The sequence below is a fragment of the Drosophila albomicans genome, chromosome 2R (genome assembly GCF_009650485.2).
Source record: "Drosophila albomicans strain 15112-1751.03 chromosome 2R, ASM965048v2, whole genome shotgun sequence".
NCBI classification, from domain to species: Eukaryota; Metazoa; Arthropoda; class Insecta; order Diptera; family Drosophilidae; genus Drosophila; species Drosophila albomicans.
In genome coordinates this window covers 12,909,841-12,922,948 of record NC_047631.2, presented here as the reverse complement: position 1 = coordinate 12,922,948, position 13,108 = coordinate 12,909,841, and the positions used below count along the sequence as shown (strand labels likewise).

Genomic DNA, 13,108 nt, shown 5'->3' with positions numbered 1-13,108 from the left:
TTCCAAAGAAATTTACAAACAACACAGAGTGTGAGTGGGAAAGATAGAGAGAGAAGAGCTATGCAACATAGAAAAGTTTCCAACTCATTTTCTACAGTTTTATCTTATTTAACTTTTATTATCTGTGGCGCTGTGCGCTTGATAAGCTTTATCTGACATGTGTATGGTTGGTCTTTTGATGTTCTCCTCGTGTTGTTGTTGTTGATGTTGCTGTTGCTGTGGGTGTTGCAGTTGTTGCTGCTGTTGGCATTTTCAAATAGTTGTGAACTTTATCGCAGCAACAAACAGACGAGCGAATAAACAAACAGCACAGCACAGAACAAAATCGAGACAGACAGACAGAGATGAACAAACCAACAGCGAGAGAGATACCGCATTTTGTGGCTGCCACGCCCACAACCAACACACTAGCATCAGCGATGCCGCCGCCTTTGCCACATGTCGCTTATAATTTGCTGTAAGTTTTGCGTGTCTGTTAACTGACATTTTGGCTTGTGTGGTTTTTATGCGCTGCCTCTTGACAAACTACAAAGCTCAGTGCTTTATATAGTGCAATAAATACCCTGTAGGGGAGTGAAGGTACGCAGGGTATACACGTTTCTTAAGATTAAAGGAAAAGGTACGTTGGAAAACAAAAGAAATGCTAAGGCTATCAATTATTCGTTTTAAAGAATTGTTAATGTCCCCATATTATATTATCATAATTAGGAAACCAATCGTATCCGTATTTAGTTTTAAATATCCTTCATTATGTTGTATGGTCACACTTAATCTTAACTTTTTTTTTAAATATATAATATTATACCTATTGAAAACTAGATCGATGTTGTCTAATTTATTTGGAAACGGATATTGACAGTTAAATACAAATATATAAAGTAAAGTTTTTCCTAGTGTCCTCACTTCATAACGAACTAAACACCAACAAAGCGTAGAGAAGGTAAGGATTAAGGCATTGGAGAAACTATTCGCTCCTTTTTTAATATTTTCTAATATGTGAATAGTTGAATAGTTCATGATAAACTGGGTCTTCCTTGAGTGTGACGATTAAATACATAAGACATTCTTTAACTGAGACTAACGGAATACATGGGTACTGAAAGGCGGATGAATTTCAAATATTGGTCAATATTTCGAGTAACTTAATTAATGTTATCTACTACATAATAATAAATGGAATTAGTCACTTCACAGAGTATAAAATCGTCGACGACATTCCCTCAGCTTAGCTCATTTGCCTACATATGAAATCAGACCATGAAAACTGTTTCACTTTTATTTAGTTTCATTTTTACAGCATTTGTTTATGTCTCGACGATGACATTGAAAAATGCACATGTTGTATCTCATCTCTAATGTATATAGTACATTGTACTCGTATATAGTACAAGTTCATATCTATTCGCTGTCTCGCAATCAGTCAAGATTATGTTTATGTGTTTACAATATTTTTCTGGCTGATACTTTGATTGACATTTGTCTGTCATTCTCTCGACAACCAAAAAAAAAAAAAAACGGGAAAACTCATATACTACTAGAATTTTGTCGCTGTGCTTTTCGTTTTTCTGCACTTCTCTCGGTTGTTTTTCATTTTCTCTTTTTCAATTACATTGGATTCGGAATTGTGTCGAAGCGTCGACTTTTTGGGGCATTTTCTGTTTTTGGCAATTTTTGGCTTTTCGATTTTTCAGCCTTGACGTATTTTCATTGCAACTGTCGAACATTTTTCGTTGATTTATGGTCAAATATACTCCAGAGAGTTCAGTTGCAAATTAGCTTTCAAATATTCTCTAAAGAAACTCTGCTAAAAATCAGTGTGCATTTTTTCAGTTTATGTTTGTAATGTTCTTAAATTTAATGCGATTTTGTATCTGAGAGAAAATCGAGCAACATACAACATTAAGACACTTTTAATATGCACATCATTCTGTTAAATTTTCAACTAAAACCTTGCCAGTAAAACATGCCATGATACAAGTACTTTGTGGCTGCTAAAAGAAAACAAAGCACAAGAGAAAAGTTTGTTGTTGCCAAGGCGATAGAAAGATACTCTGCAACAAATGTAGTTTACTATGATTTAAACGAAAATTCCTAAGGATTAAGAAATATTTCATGTATCTCCAAGCTATTGTTTAATAGACACACTAAGCCAATATGTTACATTCCTGATATGGCAGCTGCAATACCTTTTCGACAAGAGCATAACAAGATAGAAAACAGAATAAATAATAGCAGCTTTGTGCTGTTGTTGCTGCGTGTTGATAACATGCGAAAATGTAGTTAACATTGCAAAACAGTAACGAATGAAGTGGAAGTGGAGCACACAAAAAAAAATAAAAAAAAAAGAATAAAAGGAAAACAAAAACAGAAGCAGCAGCAGCAGCAATGGCAACGGCAGCAACAACTCATATGCGTTGTAAAGAAAAGCGAGTGCGCACAAAAGTATGCAGCAATAACTGCAACGGCAGCTAAACAATTGCAATGCCTGTTGTCTGTGTATGTGTGAGAGTTTGTAAGTGTCTCTGTATGTGTGAGTGTGTGTCTGCATTTCCAACTGCATAAAGTTCGCATTTAATTTCGTTGCATTTACACAAAAAAAAGAAGAACGAAAGAGAAGGAAAAAAAGAAAAAACGTGTAGCGTCGTTTTTCACAAATATCTTGCTCTGTGTTCTGGCTGTTGTTTTGACGTTGTTGCCATTGTTGTTGTTGTTTTTATCGCATGTTTGGCCGCGAGTTACCATTTGTGTGTGTGTGTTGCAAATGGAGATGCGCAAACACACAGAAGTACAAACTCAAACTTCAACGCCAACAAACAACAATTTTGTCTGTGCGGCTTCTGCAACTCTCTTCTCTATCCCAACTTTAATAGCTCTCTCTCTCTCTCTCTCTCTCTCTCACACGCGCGCTCTGACGCTAAATTAAATGCAATAACATTCCTGGCAAAAGTGCGGAGAGAGGTCACAGCAACACAGTTAAATAAAAAATATTCAGCAACCGGTTGCAATGGAGCCCGCAACGGAAACCCTACAGGAGAGACTCTAGACTCCAGACTCCAGACTCCAGACTGCAGACTACAGAATGTGTTTTTTAGGGGAAATGTAGCTCACAAGTTTGTAATGCAATGGGAAAAACAAAAGGGGGAGGAAAAGCGATGAGGATAGACTGTGTGTCGCATTGCAAATGTGTCTGGGTAAAGTGCCACGTTAAAGCAATTATAGTCGAAGTGAAGATGTAATCTCCATGTGCATTGCACTTGCACATGAAAATGACAAATAACTTCATCTTTCTGTGATATACGACCGCAAAGAGGTGTCTTACGTCTTGGTGTCTGCAAATGCCTTTTACTTGCGCTGTGCGCTGATAGCCAGCAGAGTAAACTTCATTGCGTGTTAAATTTATAGTTTGGGATAAGAAAATCAAAGACTAGAAAAAGGGGAAAATAACCCAGCAGCAATATATAACAGCTTAAGATAAAGTTAACACAAGCAATATAATGATGAATGAATAAATTTAAAAATATAGAAGTAAAACACAATTTTAGATTCTGATTTTAACGTCACTTAAAATGTATAAAAAAAGAACAATTATTGAAATCAGAATGCGAATGAAAAAAGCAAGGACATGAAGCCTGAAGTGCAGTTTGAAGAATCGGAAACTACAGAGCCATCTCGGACATCAGAACGACGATCTCAAAGGTCAAGTCGAGGAGTACAACACATCTCAACTCGATCAACGGGATATGAAAGTGGACAGGACGATATTTCCTTGGGCGGTCAAAGAACGCCAAAGTGCAAGAAATTTTTAATTGTCATTGGCTACTGTGTGCTGTTTATCATATTTTTCATTGTCATATTGATTGCCGTGTCGAACAGTTGAGAATGAAGTTGAACAAGAAAACCACAACAAGGCGAACAGTTGAATGTGAAGTTGCAGTTGCTTTGTTTTTTTGTCGTTGCAATTTGCATGTTCAGTTCGAAACTGTCTGGACGAAGCAACCTCAAGAGTGTGCTACACTTTTTTCTGTGCCTTTTTCCTGTGATGTCCTGACCGGCCACGTTTTGACCGCTGACTGATGCCGACGACTGACTGACAAGAGGCACTTGAATCTAGTTACTGTTGTCGCTGTTTGCCGCCAGTTCAGTTGACCTGCAGTCCTCTTCAAACTAACCAGCAAAGCACACACACACACACACACGCACACTGAATGAAGCACTGAATTTTGTGGCTTTGATGGCCATTGCCATTGCATGTCCTGGTCCAAGTCGAGTGGCAGCAGCCGCCATTCCGTTCGTCAAGTGCTCCACAGGGCTCTCATCCGCTCTCCCTCACTCACTCTTTCGCTCTCTCCTGCTTTTGTTTCTATGTAAAGTTTTTTCGATTTGCGTTTTCACAATTTTTCCGCCTTTCCGCTTGTCCTCCCCCTCTCACTCGCACTCACTTCACTTGTTTGTGTGTTTTTCTCATTTCGTATTTTTTTTTTGTTTTTCGGGCGCTTTGCGCGGAAATGTAAATTAATTGGTTTAACAAAGTGCACTTGAATTGTTGCTGCGGGTATGTGTGTTATTGTTTTTGTTGCTGCTGCTTTTATTGTTATTGCTATTTGGGATACTGAGAAGCATTCATAAAACCACCCCAAAAACAGAAAGAGGAAAACGCATAGAGTTAAAAAAGAAGTGCATCGTATGATTGACTCTTTGACTTGCAGACAATAAATTCTAATGAAAAACTGTTCGAAGAGTGTTAACTTTAAAGAGCACATTTCTTAAGAAAACTTAAGAATTGAAATTAAGATTGATTATACATATATATTTATAAGTGACTCAATTCTATTTAATTTAAATTTATCTTTAAAGTAAATAAACATTAACATTTCAACTGCAAATATTAGCCATCAAACTATTTTCTCATGCTCTATTTCAACAGCTAATTTATAAATTCAACTTTCAACTTTTTACACCCAAACGTAATCAAGACACATTTAGTAGAAATGCTTTAAAACGCCACCTAAACTATGAATAAACACCCACTAAACTTAATGTTATTCCACGTTTTCAACTTAATTGATTGAGATTTTACAACAGCTTTTTCAACTCTAGATCGACGTTGCACCTCTGTCAGCCACTCGAGCGTTATAATTTTTAACTAAACCGACTATTAAAGGTGAAGTGGCGCTGCCTCAGACAACAAACAAGCCAACTGACCAAAGGGAAACGAAAATAAAAACCGAATCTGAGTCCGAGTTCGAGTTCGAGTCGGAGAAACAAGCTCAACTCGAAGCTCCAATCAAACGACTTTTGGCGAACCCACGCAGATCAAAGCAGCTGAAACAGACAATCGGGCAGACAATTTCTCAAGTGCTTCTAAGCTGCCGTCAACATCTCAAACAATAACAACTCAGACAACAACAACAACAACAACTTGAGCATCAACAACAACTCAAACAACAAACTATGACAACTTCGATGCCTACGCACAATTTGTGTTTCTTTGTTTATTGCGTTGCTTTTGTAAAGGGTATTACGTGCTTTGTTGTAAAGCTTGTTACCCAATAGTGAAGACAACTAGCATCAACATTTAACACTCGTTACTGGGTGTGAAAGTGACAACTAACTATGGGCAAAATAGAACTACTTTGGCGCAATGAAATGGATACTCTTTAAAGACCTTTAAGGAGTAGAACTGCCATTAACTCAAAGAATTTAATTTAGAATTTTATATCATATATTGAGAGATAAAATATCAATAGTTAAGATAGTTTATGACATTCTCGTTAAATGTTTCACACATATTTTGTAATTCATTTCAATTTCATTTTAAGTTTCTCTATGAAAATATCTAAAATAACAAAAACTGACATTATATCTCCCAATTTTATTCACAATTATAAAGAAAATACTGAAAGATATTATTCAAATGTGGTAAGCTAATAAATACACTTAATAAATTTCTCGCTGAGTGTTTGTAGGTTTAGATTGCTTAAGAAATGTTTTTCATTAGACCCTTTTTTTTAAAGTAAATATTTCATAAAATTTATCTACAATTGTATATAAATTTAATATTTTAAATTAGTATTAGACGACTACCAAATTTATTTCATTATTTTCTTTTAGAAAAACAAGTTGATTAAATTCAACTATTTCATCCAATAATACGAAATTATTCTTCGAAGTAAGTAAACAACTTTTAATCGCATTGCAAGTGTAAATTGACTTCGATGTGTTGTTCAGTTTTTCTAATTTTCTTCAATAATTTTTGTTCGTTTTAGTTTGCTCTTTGTTTGTGAACTTGTTTTGGTTACTTGTTGCTTTTTTTCTGTGTCTGTCGCCGCCGCCGCTGCCTGCAACACCGCCGACGCCACAAGCGTCAACAGGTAAATGTAAACATGCCCCAAACACAGAGACAGAAACAGAAATAGAGACAGAGACACGCGACCAGCTGGCGGAGACAACAAGACACCAGCCAAGCAAAGAGTCCAAGAAGAAAACGCATGTTTGACATTTGTTATTGACCAACAGCGGCAAGCAGCAAAGCGGCAACAGACTCTGGTGGCATTCCCCTCCCCCCCTCTCTCTCTCTTTCTCGTTCTGTCTGCCAAAGAAAGGGCCATGCATATTTTCTTGTCGTAATGCGCATTGACAAAGAAAAACTTGTCGAACGCAAAGTCTTTTCGAAAGCGCGGAAATCTCTTTATGAATGAAATTGGAACTCAAAACACGACGCGCCTCGATTCGTTGCGACCCAATGGAGACTGTGTCAAGTCAAGTTAGTGTTGTCATTTGATAAATAATCGTCATTCAATAGGTTGCTAAATCATGTTCCAGCTAGACAAGTTGAAAGTTTATCTATTAATACGATCATCATGGTCAACGTGATCAATCAATGCTGTTTTGCCTCTTCGATTTCAATTCAATTGTTCTTTTGTCTCAGTGTGTGTTTCTCTCTCGGCTTCTGTTTAAATATCTGATTGTTTGTTCTCTGTTTGAGTTTGTTGATTTTGAAAACCATTCAACTCTTAGCTTGAAGATGCTGTTTGAGCATAAAAATAATTATGTTGAATATAATTATGATGAAGCACTTGAAGGCAATTACACTGCGTACGGAAGTGGAATGTTCATACTTGAAAACTATTCAAGAGATTTTCAAAAATGTTTTCAAAGCGAGTGTAAGACAAGTAAATATGTTTATAATTATCTCGCTCTCTTCTTCAAAGAGAGATTGTGTATTTGTTCTCAAAACTACATAGTATTGAAATTATCGAAATGTGTTTGTAATATCTTTGAACTTGAATATGATATTAAAGTTACCTATAATTATTGAATTTATAGCTCTAAATGTTCAAAGATTTTCATAATACTATTAATGAAATCATTTAAATATATTTTAATTTTTCTTAGTTTTGTTTGAAATATATTCTAACTTTTGTTTGATATTGAACTCATCTCTCACTTTATAGTACAACTTTTAAAACTAATTTTAAAAGATAAGAATTCAATTTAATGCCTAACAAATATTTCCTGAGCACAGAAAATGGATGAGAAAAATACTTTGCACCTCTCCTAATATTCGTTCTTCAATGTAATATTTTCAAAGATCAATTTCCTTCCCAAGTAAAAGATTGAAAATAGTTTAATATTAAGTTATTTATTATCTAACTCATAAAATGAAATTTTGAAGATGAGATGCAATTCAGAGCAAGACTCAAATCCTAACAGATGTTTGCTTAAGATGTTGTCAATTCAACTTTAGAAAGACATCGACATATCTGTATCATATCAGGCAATTGAAGTTATTTATATCGACCCCTTGTCAACAATAAGTATAACTCACACATTGATTACCACCCTTCAAATGCAATAGAATGCCATTAAAAGTTGCTCGAATCAGTTATACTCGAATCAATCACACTCAAATATTGCTCATTACGTTGCACAAACACTTGTCAATTGCCCCATTTTGGGGTGTCAACCGAACTGCATGTCACAAAATGTCGTTTTAATTATGCACGATTTGAATGAAAGGCAATCAGAAGAAATATTCGTTCTACAGCCCAATTACAATGCACAATGCTTCAAACGATTCTTGTGTTTATTTATGCACCGCACACACACACACACACTCAAACACGTTTAACAATTACATATTTGCAGTTGCATTCTGTTCCAAATTTAGTACACTCCATATTTCATAAGATGGTATTAAAAAAATCTTGCACAAATTTCAATTTTCATTTCAATTTCACTTAGTGTGTTGCACGTTTCGCACGCGTTGCAAAGGAGGCCAGGGAAATGTGTGCATAATTAATGTACACATTTCACTTTAAAATGCACACTCCCACACACACACACACATGCACACGCACACGCACACACATGCAGTTAGGCACTCGCAGAAATGTATGCGGAGGGTTGGCAAAATGGCGACGACTTTGCTTTAAGCAAAGATTTGCGATTAATTGTTGCATGGTGGATTCAATTTACATGTGTGCATATCCAGCATATGTGTAGGATATTCATAGGTGTGCGTGTGTTTGAGTGCAATGCACGCCTGTAAGTATGCAACGCTTGCGAATTTCCTTTATTTATTGCAATTTACCGCTCAACATTTATTATTAAAATTTGTCACAAATTTTTCCGTTTTTTGTGTATATTTTTGAATTTCAAATTTTTATTTAGTTTTTTTTATATGAATATTTAATATTCTTATTAGAAGCCGGTTAAAATAAATCTGCGCTTTTTTCGACCGTAATCAACGCGCGTCCGGGCGCATCTCAGAACACGAACTAAACGACGACAAAACCAATGGCAAATGCGAACCAAATGCCGAGGCAGCGACGCCAACGTCACAGCATCCAGCGGTAGCAGCGACGTCGGCAGCGCAGCAGCTGGCAAGTTATCCAAAATAGCGACACTCGCTTCAAGTCGGCATCGGCATCGACATCAACATCGGCATCGGCATCGGGCAGCGGCGTGTGCCGAGATAACAAAAACAGAGAACGAAAACGAAAACAGCCGTCGAGAGGGAACTCGGAGTGTAGAGTTTGGGGGCTGCTCTCTCATCAGAACGCTCTCCGCTCTCACTCTACACGGCGAACAGCCGGTAAATATAACGGTTTTTGGCCGGCAAAATACAACAAATGAAATGCATGTCAAAGTAAAGCATATCAAATGAAAGACTAACAAATACTCCGTATATTTTATAGTAAATATAAGCCAATTAATTGAAACCTTTGAAAACTAATAATACAAATATTTTGTATAAATAATACTCAAAAACTTTTTTAAATTGTTAAATAAAGTTAAAGTGAGGCATAGAAAAATAAATCCAAATACGTCCCACAATAATAATTTTAAGAAATATTTTAAAGTAAATAAAATCGAAGGAAATTAAGGTGGAATAATAATGAACTTTTAAATTTAAATTCAACTTTTCGTACAAATGGATGATCAGAATTTTTTAAAATAAGTTCCTAAAAATTTAAGTTATATTTTTTTATATTTTACAAAAAAAAGGTAGAGATATTTAAATGTAGCATTAAACCAGAGTTTTGCATTTATTACAAAATATATAAAACCTTTGATAAATTAATATATTTTTTCCAAAAATGCACACAGCTAATATACTCCAAATCCAACTGTAGACAAAACAAACTTTGACAACAAATAATTTATCAAAGTTCTTATCAAGTTACGGGGCATTAGCAGACTACAGGAGAAAACTCTACCAAAAAAGCTCTTATAAAAGCAAAAGCTTTTGGAGACTTGCTGTATACATATCCTAAAATAACTTAAAGCTTGTTTTTGAGCTTTGCAACATATATGATACAAGGATTTAGCTGGTATTTCAACCCCTTGCAAAAGCCTTGAAATTGTTACGATAGACGTCCTAAAAGCTCGAAATGGTTTAAAAACTCAAAGACAACCCATTTGAGTCAATTTACTAAATGGGAGTTAGAGTGATAAAAAGGATGCTTCACATGAATAATTAAATGCGAAAAGAATCCAAATAAATTATTATAATTGAATTGCTTGTGTGAATCCTGCTTCGAAATGTGCGCGTGAGTGAGCAGAAAAACGAAGCGAAAAGTGAAACCCAAAGAAAATAAAAGTATTGAAAAGAAAAGTGAAAAAGGGAAACGCATTTAGAATAATTGCCTCAAAAAATTGAATGCGTAATTATAAGAAAGTGGAAGAAGAGCAGCCACATGAATAGATGATGTTGTTGCTGATAATAATGATGATGCTGCTGATGACGTTGAAGGGCCAGTAACCCAAGTAGATCAACAGCAACAACAATAACAACAACAAACATAGAAAGGGGCAAACAAACAGACGCCACGCAGCACTTGAAATACGCGCCGCACTTGCGAGTGATGCGTGGGTGCAACATGCAGAGGCATGCCTTTGGTGTCGCTGATAAGTGCCGATGAGGCACACAGTCGATCTGAATCAAGGGGAGTGGGCGTGAGTGCGTGCGTGTATGTGTGTGCGTGTGGCTGCAGCAATGGCAATTCGGATTGCAAATGCAATTGAGACATTAAGTGGTCGAGAGTTGCTCGACTTGCCAAAGTGGGGTAGGGGGGAGGGAGAGGAGAGGAGCTCGTTCCAATCCGTGCCGGTCCACAAAGTACGCAAATTCGAGTAGCTGCACATAGTACTACAATATTGAGCTCTCAAGTGCCCCAGCTCCCAGCTCCCAGCTGGAGATCTGATATCACAAATGGCTTGCATGTTTCATGGTCATGCAGGGAAAATGGAAAACGGTTTAAGGCAAATTAACTGATAAACTCAATGGAGCGTGAGGAGGAGGAGGAGGCGACGGCGACTCATCGAATGCGGGCCAATTAAACGCATAGCAAGAAAAACGAAAATGAAGAAGAAAACACATTAATGAAAACGCTTTAAGGAAAATTGCAAGCATGCTCTTAATGATTTGTTTCACAAATGAAAGAGTTTCCCCATGGGTCAATGGATAAATAAACAAATGAAGCGCTGCCAAATGTGGTAAATGTTATTGAATAATAGAATGATTTTCTGAATAATTCAATCTTATTTATAAAATATTGTTTGTAATTAAAAATAAGAACAAGTTTTATAGAGTAAAAAGTAGTTGCTTAAATATTTGCAAATCTTTCTGTATATTAAAATTGTACTGTATTAATTGCCACCGGAAATAAGCAGGAATTAGAAGTATGTTAATAAGTTTAATATTTTGTACAAAGATAATTTCCACTATTTATATTTTGGACTCAAAAAATTTAGAACAATTTGCTCCACTGTGCATTTAAAGAGGCCAATGCACCACACACAATGTAAAGGCACTTTGCAGTGCATAAATCTATCAATTGAGCGCACTGTTTAATTATTTTACAAAGGCAGCGGTGTGTTCATAAAAAGTTCATTTCGACTCAAGAGGGAGCCATTGGGGTCAGAGATGAAGTGGGGAACGAAAGGCAAAAGATATATCTGCACTTACCTTGAACATGAGTGGATTACGTTCAATGTCCGATTCAGCATTTTCACAAAGTGTCTCCGTTTCCGAGAGAAAAGCCAGGAACTATTAAAAAAGTAAAATTAGTTAGTTATGCATTAGCAGATGGAATACTATACTTTTACTTACCTGATCCATGGAGCGATCAAATGATTGCAGACTGTGCACAGCTGCATGAAGTTGTTTGCCACGATTAATCACGCCATTGTTCAAGTTCGAGTAGCTGAAAATGAATTGAATATTATAATAGTGTGCATTCAGATTGCTTTTTAGAAATGAAATCAAAACAAGTAACAATAACAGCCCATTACAAGATACATTCCGAACATATAATCGAATAATAAGAAAATTAGACTTTGCGATTATCAAGATTGACACATCAAAACCTTGACGCCTTATACATATTAATGCTCGAGTAGATTAAAGTCTGCTGGCGAACCTGTTGTCTAAGAAAATTGTCTAACAATTGTTTTATTTTTATTTCCATATATGAGTCGACGGCCTTAGTAGCTAGCACTCCCTTATTTAGTTATTACAATTTTTTTTTATAATAATTAACATGTAAATAAATAAATAAATGATTTCCATATATATCATCAGCATTAAACACGTAATTCAATTAAAAAATACAAGAGGATGGCCCTAGCAGCTAGTTATTTAGAAATACCTTAGCCTTTTAATTATGTTATATCTAACCTTTCTTAAAAGTAAATTAAACTAAAAAATGGTCCATTTCAGAGTTAATTAAATCAGCTAAACATGAATTTGAATTAATTTTCCTTAGAAGCCTCAATTTTCTTTACATCGTACTATTCAAAATTATTTCTATTCGATCTCTAAAAATTTATTTTAAAACAAATTTGACTATACATAAATCCATTTATACAATATACTATACATATGTATTAATAAGTAAGAATATCAACTTTTAAGCGAACTTGGCTAATGTAATGTATAGCATAATTATATTAATTTGCTTTCAAATCTTAATATTCTATATTCTTTTACAGTCGAATAAATTTCCAATAATAGCTCTTACTATTCTTTTGCGAAATATATAATTTCATTACAAGACAAATTTACTAAGAATTATATTTATACAATGTATGCATTTTATCCAAACTTGTAAGTGAGCTTTCCTAATATAATCTTAAAATAATTATATTTTGTAATTAATTCACTGCTTGCAGCATTGTTGAGCAAAATATCTTTGAGATATATTGCATACTTAAGCAATGAATGTTTTGCAAATGCTGAGCTCAAAGTGAAAATACTTGAGCAGCAAACAGTGAACAGTGAACAGTTGTCTAACTATGATACTCTGTGGGCAGAGTGCGCAAGTCATTGCATTGCAATAAATGCAAATGGCGGGAAAGTGATTTGAATTTACTACGTGAAAGTTACGCGAGGCTTTTGCATATAATTAAAAGCAGAAGCCGTCGTCGAGGTCGTGAGCAGGATTTTCAATATGCACTCACCGTTGATTAATGGCTTCCGTCATCTTTTTAATTCTGGAAGTATCATCGTTGGGATAGACTGCAATTAGATTCTGTGTCAAATCGCTGAAGAGCTCAAAGTGCTGCTTATTCTGATGCAGCTCGGCGTGGAAGGACTGTGAAA

The 13,108-nt window shown here is 35.5% G+C and overlaps 1 protein-coding gene across 14 annotated transcripts in view; it reads right to left on the bottom strand.

Annotated features, from left to right (window-relative positions):
* LOC117576480 (dystrophin) overlaps nt 1-13,108 on the bottom strand; it is a 175,826-nt gene that overhangs the window by 102,054 nt on the left and 60,664 nt on the right. For all 14 annotated transcript variants that reach the window (XM_052007092.1, XM_052007085.1, XM_052007086.1 and 11 more), the window contains 3 exons: nt 12,967-13,100; nt 11,618-11,711; nt 11,474-11,554 (listed from right to left, as the gene is read on the bottom strand). In XM_052007092.1, coding sequence (XP_051863052.1) covers nt 11,474-11,554; nt 11,618-11,711; nt 12,967-13,100 — 309 coding nt within the window. The remainder of the gene's footprint in view (nt 1-11,473; nt 11,555-11,617; nt 11,712-12,966; nt 13,101-13,108) is intronic.